Source organism: Heloderma suspectum, chromosome 8 (genome assembly GCF_057233095.1).
Source record: "Heloderma suspectum isolate Gila_16-S chromosome 8, 16-S_ref, whole genome shotgun sequence".
Classification (NCBI taxonomy): Eukaryota; Metazoa; Chordata; class Lepidosauria; order Squamata; family Helodermatidae; genus Heloderma; species Heloderma suspectum.
Window position 1 is genome coordinate 38,126,447 of NC_139465.1, and position 19,257 is coordinate 38,145,703.

Genomic DNA, 19,257 nt, shown 5'->3' on the forward strand with positions numbered 1-19,257 from the left:
GGAGTGGCCAAATCCTGTCTACTCAGAAGTAACTCATTCCCTTCCATTGCACGTAAGAGCGGAGAGTGGGGTCAGAAGAATCCCTTCGCCTTCTCTTTTTGAAACATCTGGCCCAGCGAATGTGCACATAAGTTTAACGAGTTTAGAAGGTGATCGTCCCCAAAGGAGCCTTCTTCCTGCTGAGAAAGGGTAGACACAAGGGCGACAGGATGTTGGTTAAGCATGTTTACTCGGAAGTAACTCATTCCCCTCCATTGCAATTTATTGAGCACATGAGAGGGGTGGGGAGCAAGCCTCCGCTCATTCGCTGCACTGCACCTACACAAGTGATGACATTCAGTTCTACTTGTGGGACTCTGCCCACCCACCCCTGAACTAATGTGGTTTCAGGTGCCGTTTGTCCTGTGAAAGCAGGGTGTTTTTAAACATCTGTCTGTCTATCTATCTATCTATCTATCTATCTCCTGCTTTACTGGCTACATTTGCTCCAGGAGGAGCAAACCTGATTTCATGAAAATCCAGATTTAAATGGACTCACCTCAGAAAAGCATCTCCATGTAGATGAGGCCATACTCCCAAAGTACCCTGTTACCAACAGATCATTCTGAGTTTTTCATAGAGAAGGAATGAGCCACCCAATTGCCAACAAACAGCATTGAACAATCTAGGGTGGCCACTTACACGTTGCCAAAAAAAGAGGACACTGGTTTGCATACAATTTGCATATGCTAATTGATACACTTACAGTCAGATTTAGAAATATTTGCTATAACATAAGTGGAGATACAATACGTCTTCCTCTCCAAAGCTGTTGTTTTCCCTGTAAGGCGGCAGGGGGTGTTGAATTTCTTTCAGTCCGAGGGCTGAATTCCATTTTGGAGAAGCTCGGGGGGGGGGGGATTCCAACAGTGGGTGGGGCAAAAGGGGTGGGGTCAAAAACACCCCCAAACCCAGCATATATTAGCTTAAAGCTTTTCCTGCCAGTAACAAAGCCTTAGCAGAGGCATTTCTGCCTCTGAGAGAGCTTCGGCTATTGGGCGGTATAGAAATGAAATGAAATGAAATGAATGAATGAATAAATAACATTTCTACCTTTTAGAATGGTGGAGCGGGGGGTACACAAAAGCCAGGAAAATGCCAAATAATCAGTGGTTGGGAGAAAGGGGGTGGGGCCAGGGGAAGGGGGTGGGGCCTTTGGGGGGAACCCCAGGTGGCTGGACTGGGATCCCAGGAGGGCCAGATTTGGCCAGGCCCTCAGGTTCTGCACCCCTGCTGTGAGGGAAGCTGTTATTGGTGTTTCCCGCAGCTCCCCTCTCAGAAGATGCCATTCGGGGGGGGGGGTGCAGTGGAGGCTGGTGGTTCTGATATCAGTTGGGCTATGAATATGCTCCAAGGTTCTCCTTTAGAGTTCTGACTGGTTCTGGCAGAAACCCAGAGCGGATTCACCGCCCCACTGACACCGGAGCCACCAGCCTCCACTGGATGTCAGGGACTGACCCTGGGAACGTCTGCATTCAAAGCATGAGCTCTCTACCACTGAGCTTTGAAGCACCTAGCAATGCCTCTGAAAGAAGGGAAGGTTCTTGCTCCCTCCTTCTCTCACCAGCCCAACTCTCCGCCATGCACATGGCTCAGGAGGGCCACCTGACCTTCCTTCCAGGGAGACTTGGACTTTTGATGATTTCCCCCAATATTTTGCATCAATTAAGAAAACCCTCCCTGACCTGTTGTCCTCCAAATGTCCTGATGTCAGTAAGGGAGGTGGGGTACATTTGGGGCAACTTTCCCCAAGCTGGTGTCCTCCAGATGTGTTGGATGACAACTGGGGGACACCAGCTTGGGAAAGGTTGCCCTGAACGTGCCCCTCCTCCCTATTCACAATGGGTTTCCCACACACACCCTTCTCACACTCTAGCTAAGATCTCAGCAACTTCTTCCTCTCCCTTCCTGTGGGATACCAGGAAGTGCCACCACAAATGACAAGGTGCTGGGTATACTGTGGACTTGGCCCCCAATAAAATGTTGTTTTCATGGCACGGACTGAGTCGGTTTGACTTCCCACCGAGGCCGGGAGTACGTAAACAAAACCATGTTCCCCATTCTCAGTTTGCTGAGTAATGGTAGTGCAGCAAATGTATTGAACTGAAGTCAACAGAAATGGATTTTCTCAGGGACTTTGCACACATTGTGCTCAGTGACGGCATCAAGAGTAGGCATGGTTGGGCACCTGCCCAAGGCCTACACCCCAACAGGGGCCCACTTGAAAGATCCCCATGTATTTGTTCCTCCGCTTCCCCACTGCAACTTGCTTATTCACCTGCCTCTCGCTCTGGCTCAGACAAGAATGGTGGTGAGAAGGAGGCCCAGTAGATGCCACAGCCTGCTTGCTCCTTGGCTCTCTGCCTGTCAAGCAAGCAAGAGGTGGCAGTGATGAGAAAGAGGAGGAAGAGGAGGAGGAGGAGAATCTGGTGGCAAAGGTGGCGAGAAGGTAGACTCACTGAGGGAAGGGGTCTTGCCAAGGGCCCTCAAAAACCTGAAGCTGTCACTGGTTGTGCTGATCTTGGGAATGAATCCACAGGTCATCTAGTCCAGCCCTCTGGCAATGCAGAAAAACCCACTGCTACAGCATCCCATTCAGCCTCTGCTTTAAAATCTCTGACAAAGGAGAGTCCACCACCTGCCGATACTGTATCTTCCCCTGCCTAACAGTTTGTCTGACATCAGGATGTTCTTCCTACTGTTCAGCTGAAATCTGTTTTCCTGTAATTTGAAGCTGTTGGTTCTGGTCCACTGGAGCAACAGAGAATTTGCTCCATCGTCTATGTGACAGGCCTTCAGAGATATGGATTTGGAGATGGCTATCATCTCACCTCTTAATTGTTTCTTCTCTAGGCTAAATGTACCCAACACCTTCAACCTTTCCTCATAGGCAGGGCCATCCCAAGATGTTTTGCTGCCTGAGGCAAAGGTCAAAATGGTGGCTCCCTCCAGTCCCATTCCATGTACAGAAGCAGAACAGACAGGCAGATGAATCTTACCTCAATGGTGGCAGCCTCTACTGCAATTGAGGGCAGGAGACTTCCTTAGGGGGCACAGGTCAGGCTGTGTGGTGTGCACATACAGTTTCACCCTCCAAAAACTTTCTGCCACTCTGCCCCCCCGCCCCCAGATCTGCCGCCTGAGGCAGTTGCTTCACTCTGCCTAATGGTAGGGCTGGCGTTGGTCTTCATCAGTGGTGTAGTGGAACCAGGGCTCACAGGGACGCAATGCCAGGACTTTTTTTATTAGCAAATCATCTGACACCCCCTAGCTCCAAATTCCAGGTTCCCTCTGAGCTTAGCTGCAATCCTCACAGTAGCTGAGGGGAGGAGGGAATGAATTTTCCCAGCAACAGTATATTGTTCCCTGTTGTAATGCGAAGTATTTTGGAGAAGCTTAGTCTTGAATGGACAATAACGAGCCATGAGCTTTACAAAAGACCTGCTCCTGGTGGAGATGAAAACTGCTAGAATGGGTATGTTGATATAGATCTGCCTGAATTTTGGGATTCTCCTTGGGAGCGTAGCAATGGGGATTTGTCATGATGACTGCCTGCACTTCAAAATTTACCACTGCACCATTGGTCTTCATACATTGCTCTATGAAGGTTTTTTCAGAACTGTGGCATGTCCTGTTCTGGATACTTGTTCAGCCGCAAGACCAGCGGTGTACTGGGATGGTATCATCTGCCACCACCTTTAGATTTCCCTATTCCCTCTGACCTTAGCTGCAATCCTTACAATATCTGGGGGAGACATGGGTTTTCCCATCAAGAATATATTCTCACAAGCTATCCTATCCCATTTGCAATGCAAAGGATTCTGGGATGCCCTGGTCTTGAATGGGCAGACCTGCTCTGATGGTGGGGAAAACTGCTAGAACTGGTTTGTTGATATGGATCAACACAGTTGCCTGCAGTTTTGAACTCTCCTTGGTGTGTGTGGATATTTGGGGTGTCTTGCTCTTCAATAGGAAATTAAGACCCATTCCCTTTACAGAACACCTGCTCCTGATGGAGATGAAAACTGCTAGAACTGGTTTGCTGATATGGATCAACACAGCTGCCTGCAATTTTGGGACTCCCCTTGGAGGCATGGCTATGGGGACTGTCATGATGAACGCCTGCACTCCAAAAAAATTTACTACACCACTGCAAGAGACTAGTTCATCATCTACTAATCTAGCCCCTGGAGGGGCTGCAGTGAGAAGGAGGGGGAAGTCCACTTCTGTCCATGCAGTTGATCCAGCTTAAATCTGGATCCAACTCCTGATGTAGTGGGCAGAGTGTTGGACCCAGGTTCAACTCCCCACTCAGCGAGAAGCCTCAGCAAGGCCCTGGACCAGTCACTACTGCTCCTATCCTAACCTACCACACAGGGTTGTTTGGAGGATAAAGTGGAGAGGGAGAGGACCACCTATGCAGCCTTGAGCTCCTTGGATCAGTCCTGCTTTGGAATAGGTGACGGAGCCCACAGAACACACGATCCCTTCCAACCAAATAATTCTATACTATAATAGCTTGGGCATTACTTTGGTTTCCTTCTGCCTCACTGCTTTGGGTGAGCATGCCAAAAAGAGGCATAAATGTTACATTTAATAGATGGATTTTCTTTTAATTAATTGGCTTAAGTACTTTAGGTCTCCTAGCGCAAATGGTTAAGTACATCCATTGCTTGGTTACAGCAGTGCTGTAACTGTATTTTCAAAAGGTTAATCTAAATTTTGTTGGAGCACTGGATAAATGCTTCTCCCCCTTAATGGCTTTCGTTCCTTTCTTTAAAATTTCCTACGGATCTGTCTACAATATTCTGAATCTGGAACAGAACTAAACAAACAAACCCTAACAGAGAGAGGACCACCTCAAAGTAAACAGTGGGCAGTTGTTTACCGGCAGCAATTTGAGGAGAGAGAAAAGAAAAATTCTCGCTGGCACCACTGTTTCGTGTAGCTGACGCATCCCCTGCTAAGAGCCACTGAGCAACAACAAGACTCAGTAAATCAAAAACGAGGATGCAGGGGCTTGGATTTCGGGGAAGGGTTGGTCTGAAATAGAACAGTGCCGAACATTTCTCCCACATTGGTTCCGACCATTCTCACTCAATTTGATAGAAGAGAAATTGCTTTTGAAAAAAAACTTAATGGTTCAGAAATATCAGAGAAATTCTTAAGGGCTGGGGTTGGGTTTCTTGGGCTTCCCTGACTTAGGAGGTGGCCAAGGAGTGAGCATAAGTGTCCTGTTTTACATTGTGCAGTCATCTCTCTGGCTGCCTGTAGCCTTCTCAGATTCCCACACTTCAGTTAAAGCCCAGTTTAAGGCACCATGAGCTAATTCCTCCCATGGGGCATTTTCAGATCAGGACGTGGGAGGCTAGCTGTGATTAAGTAAGCCCCCCAAACATCACAAAAATAAATTATAAAGCATCCGGAATGAGGCAGATCAATGGAAGAAAACTTTAAGGAAATTGGAGGACAGATTTTGGCAGAGCACTAACTCCACCTCTTCCCTGGAGCTGGACACAACACCACCTCCACCTGCATTGTGGTGGATGCAAACTGGGGCCCAGCCTGCCAAGACAGTTGATGCTGTCGAAACCCCCCAAAACCCTTACCAAAAAAAGAAAGAAGCTGGGCTACAAGCCCTGCCAACGGGGAGCCCTATCTGGGAGAAACTGTTGAGAATTTCTCCTCCCCCTGGAGAAATTCGGTGAAATTGTATCCCACATTTTTCTGCCCACAAGTAAGGTGGAGAATTTCAAGAGGCCATTTGTGCACAACTCTCGTCTGAAACAAGGAAGAAAGGAACAAAAGGGAAGTACTGAAACTTCCGAAAGCAAAATATGCAACCAGTGAGGGCTAGGCCAAGACATTTTGCTGTCTGAGCTGATTAGGACAAGATGGCTCCCAGCCCAAGTACAGAAGCCAATTGGCCTGGCAGTTGAATCCTACTTCAACATTGGTGAATGGCCACCATGTTCCACTGCACCCGAGGGCAGCAAGCTAGCTTAGGGAGGCATGTAGTGGAAATGTGCAAGACCAGTATATATGGAGGAGTCAGTGGTGCACCAGCTCTCTTGCCCATGTCCAGAGTGCCATTGGGCCTGTATGCAGGGGAGGCTGGTGGATCCAATTTCGGTGGGGCAAGGATTCTATGCTGGGTTTAACTTACAACCAGCCAGGAGTCTAAAGGAGCTATCCAAGGTGTTGGATCCTTTTAGGGGATAGGGTCCAGCACCTTGGATAGCTCCTTTAGACTCCTGGCTGGTTGTAAGTTAAACCCAGAAGGGAACCTCTGTTCCACCGAAATCGGATCCACCAGCCTCCCTTTGCCTTATCTTCAGTTGATGGTGGCACCGTGGCAGCTAGCTGTGCTGGTTCCCAGGGTTAAGGCTGCTGATGCTGTGCTCGAGCTGGTAGATAAAGACTTTGGCAGAATGTCAAGGCTCAGCTGAGAGTGGAGATGGGAGCAATCTGTGTTGGGCTGCCTGTCTGCTAATTGTTGAGGAATTGGAGAATGTATGAAGTCCTGGGGCCATGCCCAGAATGAGAGTAATCAAGGGGATAGTATATAATTCCCTGGGACCCTCCCAATTCAGAACCTCTCCAAGGGCCATTATCAGGAATGAATCTGAGATTGTGGAGATATCTAGGAGCTCAGTTTTAGAATGGGAACAACCAGGACAGGGGGAGGCACCCTCCGTAGTGAGCTCAGATATGGCAAGCCTTTCTTCCCAAGACCCTGACACACAGATGGCCCAGGCTGAACACACACCCCTTTCCTCCAGCATGAGAACCCAAGGTTCGGAGGCGGAGGAGGAGGGCAAGGGGCATGACTTGAGGGATGCTAGGGTCTGTCGCAGAGTGAAGTCGGAAGAGTTAGGGGCAGGGCTCAGGCGCTCTGCCAGGTTGGCCACTCATGAAAGCCAACTTAGGAGGGAGCGACCCTGAGGGAGGGGCATTCTGGCGAAGCTAGTCTTGCCCAGACTGCTGATAACTTCCCTAACTTCCACTTCGTCTCCTCCATTGATATTCATAGATGTGTGGATTAGCTGTTTCACTGCAGTATGAGAGTTTCCTAGATTTTGTAAAGAAGCTAGTCATTAACTAATAAAGAAGTGTAGCGCAAAGCCTTGTTTCCTGGAGTGTGTTGCTTGCGCAGGGAGAGGACTAAGGAACGTGATTTGGATTCCTCCATTGAGCAGGGGGTTGGACTCGATGGTCTTGTAGGCCCCTTCCAACCATACCATGCTATGATTCTATATTTCAGTGATAGCCCTGTCAACAGGTACCAAGGGCCAGGCCTTTGGAGCCATTCATCACCACTCTTATCTGATTTGCTGATCTTAAGATAAGAGTATGGGGTTCCCAGTGACTGAAGGAACGTATACATTATGCTTGGAATGTATTGTCTTGCTTTTCCTTGCTTTATTAGCCTATTTTAGCTAAATAAACGTCTTTCCTTCACCCATTGATGTGTTCATTGCCCCTGAATATTCGAAAAGAACCATTGCCTATTGACAAAACAATTGGCAAAACAGGGCATGGTGACAGAAGGCAGGTCATGTGACACACACAGCTCCCCCTGACTCCCCAGCATCTGCCACCCAAGGTAGCCAACTCACTCTGCCTCATGGTAGGGCAGGGCCTGCAAAGAGCTCCAAAAACTCGTAGGTGGTAGCAATGCCGGCTCCAGGTTTTTGAGGGGCCTTAGGCAAGACCCCCTCAATGGAGCCCCTTCTCTCAGTAAGTCTGCCTTCTCACCGCCATTGTCTCCAGCTAATTTTGCTCCTCCTCTTTCTCATCATTGCTGCTGCTTGCTTGCTTGATGGGCGGAGAGCCAGGCAAGAAGTAGGCAGTGGCATCTATTCCTCCCCCTTCTCACCACTGCCATTATCTGGGTCAGAACAAGAGGCAGGTGAACAGAAGAGGAGGAGCAACTCCAGTGGGTCCCTGATGGATTTGGGGCACTTGGCAGGTACCCAACCATGTCTACCCTTGGCTCCAGCCCTGGGTGGTGGTGATGGTGCTGCTGCTGCTGGTACCCTCCCCAAAGCACCATGGTTGGAAGTAAAAGGACAGCCCTGGTAAATTCATCCCCTCTTTGGAATCTAGAGCTGTCAGTCACAGAACTACACCTGCCCCATTTGCATACATACACTCCCACTCCGTCCACTCTTAGAAGCCCTCCCAAGGCTCCATAGCGGTTCTGAAACCTCGGAGCCAGCCTGCTTTGCCCCAGATCTAGCTCCTTGGATACTGAAGGGGCAGGAATATCTCCTAGGTGGGAATCCTTGCCTCTGACTTATGCTTCATTGTAGGCAAATGCCTAGCCCTAGTTCCTACCATTCTTTGAAAACGCAAGAAACAGAACCATTCCTGTATTACAAGACCCTGTTTATAAGACAGGTTTCTATTTCCACTTTGTTCCATTTATACAATGAGCTTTTCTGGGCAAGACCCCCTCAATGGGCTCCCCTATATGAGGCATCTATTGTACACTTGTCATTCTCTATTCACAGTTGTTCATGGAGCATCTGGACCCTCCAGGTTTGCTTATGTGTCTAAAGAGCACTTTCGGTGAGGTTTTTTTTAGAGCAGGGAAAATGCGATATTATTTGTGAAAGCGAAATGCTTTTTTTCACTTGTGTATTTGTGGTATTCCATTATACCACAGTGCCACCTAGAGGTTATGTATCAGAAAAGCAGGAAAGGAAACACTCTTTGTGTACTGCTTGGATCTCAATTCTGTGACGAAACCGAAAGCAGATAAGCACATTAACAGCCTTGTGTTGAGAAGCCCAATACCTGGGCTTCTAACACATAAGAACATGCACCCTGCTCTATTGGACCATCGGATCCAGCAATGCTCTTTCCCACCACGGCCAACCAGATGCCTTTGGGAAGCCCACAAAGAGGAAATGAGGGCAATTTATCATACCTGCTGTTGTTCCTCAGCCACAGGTAATTCAGGGCGGAACTGGGTGTGATGTTAATTGCATGAAAATAATTAAATGTGTGTGGGGTTGGGGTTGGGGTGTTGATAAACAGCAGCTTTGGAAAAGCCAAAGCAACCCGGACACTGTGGGCCGGTTCACACATCACGGTGAGCCACCCTGGGTTAATTCACTTGTGGGGCTCCGAGACACGTGCTGGCTGCCATTTTGAATATGAAGGCCATACCTGGGACGGTGGGACACCGCAGCTTGACCTGTTGTGAGAACCCGGGTGTCGTGGCTTATATTTGAGGCGTAAACAAGGGAAGTGTTATGTATCCGGGTGGGGGGGTGGAGGGGTGGTCCTGTGGCTTAGTTATTGTTTTGAACCTTGGCAGCTCCTAAAGAGCTGGGAGTAGCAACCGTGGGTGAAGTTTCTGCGCAGTGGTCATCTCTGTGTGTGCGAATTAAAGAATAGTTGTGTTTAAGCCCTGCTGATTCTACAGTCATTCCTCCTACCTATACAATAGGAAGCTTCCCTTAGAATTAAAACAGCAGTTTCAGAGAGACTGCTATTTGCATAACAACCCTCCCACCCCCATCTCGTGCATGTTAACTGCATTCATGCAATTAACATTATGCCCAGCTGGACCTCTGGCGGCATGGTACCTCTGAACCCAGAGGTAGCATACAGACCCATGATGGCCCTTCTCCCTCAACTGTCACCACCAGCAACCTTTCTGAGGTTGTACCGAGGGAGATGAAAGGGGAAAGCAGGACCATTCCACCAGCCCTGCTGAGAGATGTGTTATTTTCCCTTGTCCCTCCCCATTTCTTCTTCCTTGCGTGTCATGCCTTTTTTTAGAGCGTAAGCCTGTGAGCAAGGACTGTCTTCTTTTACAGATTGTTTGTAAGCCGCTTCGGGAGGCTTTTTGGCTGAGGAGCAGGATAAAATCATTTAAATAAATAAATTTAGCCATTATGACTAGTAGCCATTGATTGCCTTTTCCTCCATGATTTAATCCCATTTTGAAGTCATCTAACCCAGGGGCTGGCTGTAGATATATCAGGTTCTAATGGTAGATCTCCAGGTAATTCACAGTTGGCATTCTGTCTCCCAATAGTTTAATGATAACAAACAAACAATTTCCCTCTCTAAATTAGGCTGCTGAAATCAAGAAAGTGTGTGTGTGTGTGGGGGGGGAATAATTTTTCATTTTTTCAGCATTTTCTCTATCTATCTATCTATCTATCTATCTATCTATCCATTTATTCATTCATTCATTCATTCATTTATTCATTTCATTTCATTTCTATACCACCCAATAGCTGAAGCTCTCTAGGCAGTTCACAACAATTAAAACCATATAATATAAGATGATAAAATGCAATATTAAAATGTAAAAGTTTAAAACTACAGTATAAATAATAATAATAACAACTACAACAACAACAATAACCAAATAGAACCAGTGTAGTGTAGTGGTGAGAGTGCTGGACTGGGAGCCGGGAGATCCAGGTTCTAGTCCCACTCGGCCATGGAAGCTCACTGGGTGACTTTGGGCCAGTCACAGACTCTCAACCCAGCCTACCTCACAGGGTTGTTGTTGTGAGGATAAAATGGAGAGGAGGAGGATAATGTAAGCCGCCTTGGGTTCCTTGCAAGTGGAAAAAGGCAGGATATAAATGCAATAAATAAAATAAATAAAACCTAGCCACAGTGCAAAGATTTAAAACACAGTACCAGATTTAAAACAGAAACTGAAAAACTACAGTGCCTGGGAAAATTAAAAGGTCTTCACCTGATGCTGAAGAGAGCACAATGTGGGTGCCAGGTGAGCCCTCTGGGAAGCTCATTCCACCACTGGGGTGCCACGGCAGAAAAGGCCCTCTTCTAAGTAGCCACCCACCTCACTTCCTTTAGTGGGGGCTTCTGGAGAAAGACCGCTGAAGATTATCTTAGGGTCTGGGCAGGTGTATATGGGAGGAGACAATCCTTCTATGACAACTGTTCACCCAGTAATGTGGAGTGACGTATTGACTGAACCAGCAATACGTGTGCCAAAACTCTGTCCTAATTCGATATACTAGTAGCAGCAGACTTATTCTCTGATAGTCGATCCTTATGTAGCCAAAACAACACCATCTACACACAAGAGGGAGGCATCAGCATGGGAATCCCAAGGCTTGCAGAAATCTAAAAAGCTGGTGTGGGTGGGGGGAACCTTAGGAGGGGTGAATCTGAAAAGCAGCCAATTAGGACTTAGCATGCTCAGTAGCCACGGAATGCTGACTTGCCTGTTGTGGGACAGGGATGGAAAACTGGACAAGAAATGGAATGGAGTATCCTTGAAGAGGTTGTGAGTGGCTGGCTGGAACCCTGAACAGGAACAGTCCACACTGCAACAGTTTGTTCAGGGCTGGATTTAGGAACAAGCCAAGTAAGCCATGGCTTAGGGCCTCATGTTATGAAGGGCCTCTAAATACTTTGGAGACAACTCAGATTTATTATAATTGAAATTCCTTTGGCTTAAAACTTTTCATATAAAATCCACCATCCAAATTCTGAATCCTGACTTCCCCATCCCAATCCACACCCAATCCCATCAACTTCCCTTCCAGAGCTGCTGGACGACTCACATCACCCACAGGTTGCCCAACCTCACCTCAGACTTCGGAGGAGACAATGGAAGCTAGGATTAATGCAAGTCTGTATGTGTTTTATTTAGAATGCCAGTATTAACTGTTCATTACAAGCTTCATTGCTACTTCCATTAACTAAGTTCTGATCTCTGCAATTGCTCTTGTGTTTCTATAAATTAAAAGTCTTCAATTTCATATATGGTAATTAAGAAATCATAAGGTATTTGATAATGCAAATAAAGGTTTTTGCAAGAAATATCTTTTATTTAGTTGTTCCTCATTGCATCTTTACCTATGTGTATTTGCAAATATAATGGACCTTTCTATTATAATGCAATACACATTTTTTCTCTTTATTTTTTATGGTATGGGGCCTCTGAATCTTGACATGGCCAAGGGCCTCAGCGTGTCTTAATCTGGCCCTGAGTTTGTTGCAAGGCCCGCTTGTTCCCACAAATGTAAAGCTGCTGTGATTCAAAGCTACTGCAAGCCAGGAAGTCATGGTTCAGCACAGGCTTCTGGCGCCAGCACCTGGCATCCTTGGGCAGTTGCCAGGGTCCCAGTACCCTCAGCAGGGCCCATCAGCACTTGCATCTGAGTAAGTGCTGTCCTGGGTAAGCGACCTGTCCCGGATGGGGTTGTGCTCCCCCTGAAGGAGTAGGTGCGTAGCTTGGGAGTACTCCTAGATCCATTTCTGTCACTGAAGCCCCAGCTAGACTCTGAGGCCCGGACTACTTGAGGCCAGCTTTGGCTGATCCACCAGCTATGGCCTTTCTTGGACAAGGACAACCTAGCCACAGTAGTGCACATGCTGGTAACTTCCCAATTAGACTACTGCAATGCAGTTTATGTGGGGCTGCCCTTGAAGACAACTCGGAAGTTGCAGCTAGCACAAAATGCAGCAGCTAGGCCGTTGACTGGAACGTCTTTTTATAGGCTCCTTCCAACCCTACTATTCTATGATGCTATGATCGCAAAACACCAGTCTTAAAGGAATTGCACTGGCTGCTGATACACTTCCGAGTGGAATTCAAGGTGCTAGTGATGGCATTTAGAGCCCTAAGCGGCTTGGGACCTCGATATTTGAGGGAGTGCCTCCCCCTATATATGCCTGCCCGAGGAATGAGATCTGTCGGAGGGGCCTTCCTCTACGTCGCACCAGTGCGAGACATACACTACGATGGGACGTGGGAGAGGGCCTTCTCTGCTGTGGCACCCCGGTTGTGGAATGCCCTCCCCTTAGAGGCCTGATTGGCCCAGACACTGGTTTCATTTCGGCGCCAAGTTAAAAAATTTACCAAAGCCTTTGAGGGCTAAATGCATTCCCTAAAGTAGCACCGTTTTATTGTTTTAGATTTTAAATTGGTATTAGCTGCTTAATGGTTTGATATGTTGCTAGCTGTTTAAATTATTTATTGTTTTATACTGTCTAAATATCCAGTTTCCTGCTTACCGGGGAGCTGCCATTGTGAGTGTGCGCAGGTCCTATGGCAGGGAAGGAAGGGAGCTGGCGAGAGCCTGAGAAGCAGCCGCGGCGGTGCCTCTCCTCCGCACGAGCGCCGAGCTGATCAAAAGGCTGGTTGTCTCCACTGGCAGGAGCAGCGGCAGTCAGTTCCCTCTGTCAGCCATCTGAGGCTCATAAAAAAGCGTGGCCTCGTGTGCTGGCTGGCGCCTTCGCTGTGGCCACCTCCCCCCCCCCCCCCCCGGTAATAGCAGATCTTGCAATGGACAGAAGTCAGTCGCCAGTAACGGGGCTGGGGAAGAATTTTACCTGCCTTCTAATCAGCAAGAAAGGAGGGGCAGGGTTTTCGCCTTCCTCAATGCAAGAGTGGTCCATGTTTAAATAAGCTGAACTACTTGAGTGCTCTCTTGGTAGAACTGTATTGTTTATGTCACACCTTCGTGGGGCGTGACAGGCATCGGGCTGGATCCTTCCTTGTGGTGGGATCCCCTTAAGGGATCTGGGTGGGTGTGGCACCAAGACCAGGCCAGCATGGTGGCTGCAGGCGTGCCACATCCAGCGGGGAGGGAAAGGGTTCATGCTAGCAATCTGCACTGTGGTGGGCCTCTGACCCTTCCACCCGTCACCAACACTCCTGGCAGGTGGGCCAGGAAGGAATATCGGGCAGCAGGCAGGCTGCCCAATGGGAGATCCATGCCCTATGGCTCTGCCGATCCTATTCAAATCAATAAAGTGGTGGCCAATTTAATAACCCATTTAAGTTGGTGTTTGCGGTTTGTTCTTTTCATCCGCCACATGGACACAATTACACACTGCACCACACAATGGTTTTATCTGTACGCTGCCCTGAGGTCCTAAGGATATAGGGCAGGATACAAATGTTTGAAATAAATAAATAAAAATCTGCCTCGGGACCTCCATATTTGGCAGCTGGGTCTGCAGGCCTCCATTCTGATTCCCTCAAATGCCCTGGAGTGACACTGAGTTGGGCGCTCGGGGGGGATTGTGGGAAATTAAAATTGCAGTTCCCAGCCACTTTTGGAGTGTTGCTGCAGCTGCTAATGCCAAATAAGCCGCCAATGTAAGAGGCGTCCCACCAGAGGACATTTTGCTCATGGCTCCTTCAGGGCTGGAGCCGGTTCAGCGTATCTTTCTACAACCAATTTATATGGTACATGATTGTCAGCTGAGTGACAGTATATAGCGCAGAGGCCAAGAGGAGCAGAGGGGACTGGAAGAGAGCCAGTGCATTGCGATGACAAACTCTGGGAAAGATTCATTATTCTCTTGATAGGCAAAATATGTGCAAAAACAATCCTGTATGCAGCAGGAGGGGCAGTGTGTGTGTGTGTGGGGAGGGGGGACCCTATTGTGAAATAAAGCAGCATATTCTCTTTTTCTTTTCTTAGGTGGTATATCATCTTCATAAAAAGGTGAAGAATATTTCGAGAAAATCAGAGAGATCGAAAAGAAAGGTAAATTGAAAGCAGCAAATAACAGCCAATCACCCTGGAATATTGGGATGCTTTGTGGTTCAGAAAAGCATATTGAAAACAATGTCTGTATCAGAGCTAAAGTATACGTGATACATCAGTACTCTAAAATTATTATGCCAGACTCATGTTTCATTGAAAGCTTGTAGAGACCTAGACTTGGGCTGTGTTGTCGGGTGAATCATCTTATAAACATCTAATGATTGCTTGTGGTTTCGGTCCATTTCCTTTGCAATAGAGTATGAAATTATGGTGTTATAATCGAGTTGTAGCAGACAGTTGTCTTCCTGTAGGTACGTGAGGCTAATCTTTTTGAGCCATACAGATTTAAAGCTCCTGTGAAATGACATTTGGTGGATTGTAATGTACATGTAGGGTGACATATCTTGATCTCAATAGTGATTCTCAAAGAAGATATCGCCAGAGCTGGGCGTATTCTGTGTTTGCATGCAAGCCACAAAAAAAACATGGCATTTGTTATTAGCCGCACAGTTCAGCACCAAAGGAATCTCCACTTCATTTTTGTTTTGTTTTGTTTTAAAAACGCAAGTTGCTAGCCCTTTGTGTCGTTGAGGACAGATCTGAAAGTTTGTGGACAACATCAGGGAACTTAGAAAGTAGAGAAGGTCCTCAACTGCAGCTCTGATGGCCAGCAGAAGGAGAATTATGCTAATTAAACATGCAAATTAGATAATCCATACAGGTAATAGAATCCAGCTGGCGTAATCCACATTAGAAGATGATGTAAAATTTCCTTAGACCATCTAACAGAAGGATGGGGAACCTATGGAGCCGCAGATGTTGCCAGACTATACTTCCCAGCATCCCTGACCATTGGCCATACTGGATAGATCTTATGGGAGTTGGTGTCCAACATCTGGAGGGCTACAGGCTCTCTACACCTGATCTAGTAGCAGTATCCTATATACTCTGTCTACTCAGAGGTAAGTCCCATTGAGTTCAGTGGAGCTTATCCCCATGTAAATGGATATAGAATAGCAGCTTAGGGTGCAATCCTATGCACGTTTAGACAGAAAAATTTCCTACAACTCCCAGCATGCCCCAGCTAGCCATGCTAGCTGGGGCATGCTGGGACTTGTAAGACTTTTTTCGGTCTAAACATGCATGGGATTCCACCCTTAAATAAGGAATTTGGTAGCATAAGGAGAATTCACTTCTAAACTTAATTTTTTTTCTGGTATTTAAATGTTTCTGAGAATAACAGTTCTTAGGCACTAAATTGTGCAGACACTTGAGCATGGCGAAAGGGTTCTAGAAGTTTCAGTTTGTTATGAGGAAATTATTTCCCATTCATTTCTTTGAAGTCGCTCTTGGAAAAGTAGCAGCTTCTCTGTATGGATAGTGTCATTATATAGTTTAGTCACTAGATGGCACTGGATTTAGTTACAATGTGTGGAGTCAGGGATTTCCTGTGGCTGTTCTGCTCTTGTTTAAGAGAGACAATAAAGTTGTTGTCTAGCTTCTTGAATGGTGTGTCCTCCAAGCTTCCCATGACACCTTCTCTGTGAGGAAGGAGGGCTCTCATGGAAGTTTGAGTGCAACCTCAGACTTTTAACAAAATCTCTCGAGCCCAGAAACCCCCGTTAGCAGCTCTTGTTCAGAATGTGGATTAATTTTACTGAGGACTGCTCTGGAATAAGAGAGTCAAAGACCTCGTAGCTGCCAGTCTTTCTAGGGTGGCCACTTACACCTTGTCAAAAAACCTGAAATACATCATTTTAAAAAAAAGAGGACAGAAGAGGACACAGATTTGCATAACATCTGCATATGCTAATCCATATAGAATCAATTTTAGAAATAATTACTATAATTTAAATCGAAATACTTTACATCTCACCATTGTGGGAAAGGCTGTGACCAGGTGAGCCCAGCTTCTAACTGTTTATGCTTAGCTTCAAGGCCTCTGCTGCTCTCCCTTCTTATGGTTCCTTATCTTTAAACTGGACTTGGGCTGAACAGCCCTTCAAAGGGAGGACTGTCCTCTGTAAAGTAGGAGACAGGGTCACCCTATCTGACAATATTAGACACTTACCTTAGTTGGTGTTCTGATTCATGTGTCAAAGCACTGTTTTATGTGCCTGATGCTCCTTGGCATACATCAGCCTTCTCCAAGTTGGTGTCCTCTAGATGTGTTGGGATACAATTCCCATCATCCCCAGCCAGCATGGCCATTGACCAACACATCCAGAGAGCACCAGGTTGGGGAAGGCTGGCATGCAGTTTCCTTTCTGAAGACTTGATGGGCCACGCCAAAGCTACTAACCTTTTCATTTTCATTGTATGTTGAACATTGTTCATTGGGCGTTGCCCTGAGCTCTAAGGGAAAACGGCAAATCCCAGTGGAGGCTGGTGGCTCCTATGTCAGTGGGGCAATGAATCCGCTCTGGGTTTCAGTCAGAACCAGTCAGAACTCTACTGAAGCCCAGAGTGGATGCACTGCCTCACTGACATAGGAACCACCAGCTTGTACTGGTGAATTCATTTTATAAATAATAAAATAAATGCCGAATGCACCGTGTTCCAATACTGATTCAGAGTGGCTGGATGACCAGCCAGATGGGCAAGCAAGCAAGCAAGCAAGCAAGCAAATAAATAAATGCCAGTCCCACGTGCACACAAGGCTAAAAAGGAGACCACACCCTTCTTTAGTGAAGAAAGGTAAAAACAGCTTTCTTTGTGATCTAATCTTGCGTATAATATGCAGGTACAGCGTACAATTTCAAAGAATAGTTTGTTTGGTCCATTTGGGTTACAAATATATGAATATAGTTTCTGAACGACAGCACTGTTGGTTGCAGTACTGACAGTACACTTCATTTTATGCACCCAGCATCAGAGGATAGGTTAGGATTAGTGGGAGTACTATTTAAACACACTGCATTCTCTCCTTTCCTGCCATACAGAACTACCTGAACATGGAGATCTTCCTCAGAGGCCATGCATTGTGCATACTCATCATTGAATGTATGTGTATACAGTGCTTGGCTACAGGGCAGGACCTTCTTCGCAGTGGCACCTCAACTGTGTGAAACTCCCTTCTTCGGGAGCTCCATCACCCTTCCTCACTATTGGCCTTTCAATGCCAAACAAAGGCAGTTTGGCTTTGTAGAGCTTATGGGACTTTACTTTATTAATGAACTATAGTGTCAGCTCCAGTGGGGGGAGGCTGAGAAAGACCCTCAGTGGGACCTCCCCTCCAAAGCCCCCACCCCTGCGTGGCAGCAGATCTTCCTCTTTGCTGGGTAGACAAGCAAGAGAGCAGGCAGCAAGGAGGGGCAGCCCCCACTAGTTGTACTAAAAAAGCAGGTGAGTAAGCAGCTTCTAAAGCACTCAAGGATGGACATAGGAACTGATGGGAATTATTAGTATTGATGCCACCTGTTAGAAAGGCAGTTAGCAGAGAAAAACAAAAGGCAGAACAGAATGAGCATTTACCAGTCTCTCAGAGGGCCTTCTCTGTGGTGGCCCCCACTCTGTGGTGGCCCCCACTTTGTGGAACTCCCTCCCTAGGGAACTCCGCCATGCCCCCTCTTTAATGAGGTTCCGCTATGCATTAAAAATGTGGTTGTTCAGGCAGGCATTTGGGGTGGGTTAGGGTATTTTTAGAAATATGCTTTTAATGTAGAATTGTATTGTTTTAAACTGTTTTTATTATTGTACATCACCCAGAGTGGCTGGATGACCAGCCAGATGGGCAAGCAAGCAAGCAAGCAAGCAAGCAAATAAATAAATAAATAAATGCCAGTCCCATGTACACACAAGGCTAAAAAGGAGACCACACCCTTCTTTAGTGAAGAAAGGTAAAAACAGCTTTCTTTGTGATCTAGTCTTGAGTATAATATGCAGGTACAGCGTACAATTTCAAAGAATAGTTTGTTTGGTCCATTTGGGTTCTGTAACACCAGCACAAGCAAGAGGGAGCGAACACAACTGCTCCCAGAAATGGAGGAGGTCAGAGAGAGAGAGAGAGAGGGGAGGGGGAGGGGAGGAAGGGGAGGAGCAAAAGTAACAAATCACAGGAAACCACACTGCAGGCTATAGAGATCCTAAGGCTGGCTGTGGCCCATTCCCATGAACTAAGTAACGGCAACACTGCCCCCTTCCAGTAACTTGCAGATGAGGTTGCAGTATTCCCAACAGGAAGCTTGATCCATCTAGCCCAGTATTGCTGACACTGACTAGCAGCGTCTCTCCAGGGTGTCAGGTGGGATTCTTTCCTAGCTCTACCTGAAGAAGCCGAGGATTGAACCATGGATCTTCTTCATGCAAGGCAAGTGCTCTGCTGCTGAGCTACAGACAGGTGAGCTAGTGCAACAATCCCAGCAAAAGAGGAGCCCAGAGGTAGCAGGCCCTTCCGTGATGAGAGGGGCTTCAGCATCCGTCCAAGGATGCCAGTCCACATTGTCAGCCCTAAATTACTGACACTGATGTTTTTACTGATTTTGCTGCTTGGATTTGTCTTTTTGATTGTGGTGTGTGTGTGTGTGTGTGTGTGTTAGAGAGAGAGAGAGACAGAGAGACAGAGAGAAAGAGACTTTGTTCTTATTAGGTATTGTAGTTTTAACATTTGTCGTTAGCTGCCTTGCAGATCTACAAACTGAAAGGGGGGGTATACACATTCTAATAAATAAGCATCAAAGAGTCCTGTGGTACCTTAAAGATTAACCCA

The 19,257-nt window shown here is 46.9% G+C and overlaps 1 protein-coding gene across 1 annotated transcript in view; it reads left to right on the forward strand.

The window, feature by feature from the left end:
- LOC146339034 (galanin receptor type 1-like) overlaps nucleotides 1–19,257 on the forward strand; it is a 50,868-nt gene that overhangs the window by 9,717 nt on the left and 21,894 nt on the right. Inside the window, exon 2 of the mRNA XM_084812893.1 lies at nucleotides 14,484–14,549. Coding sequence (XP_084669019.1) covers nucleotides 14,484–14,549 — 66 coding nt within the window. The remainder of the gene's footprint in view (nucleotides 1–14,483; nucleotides 14,550–19,257) is intronic.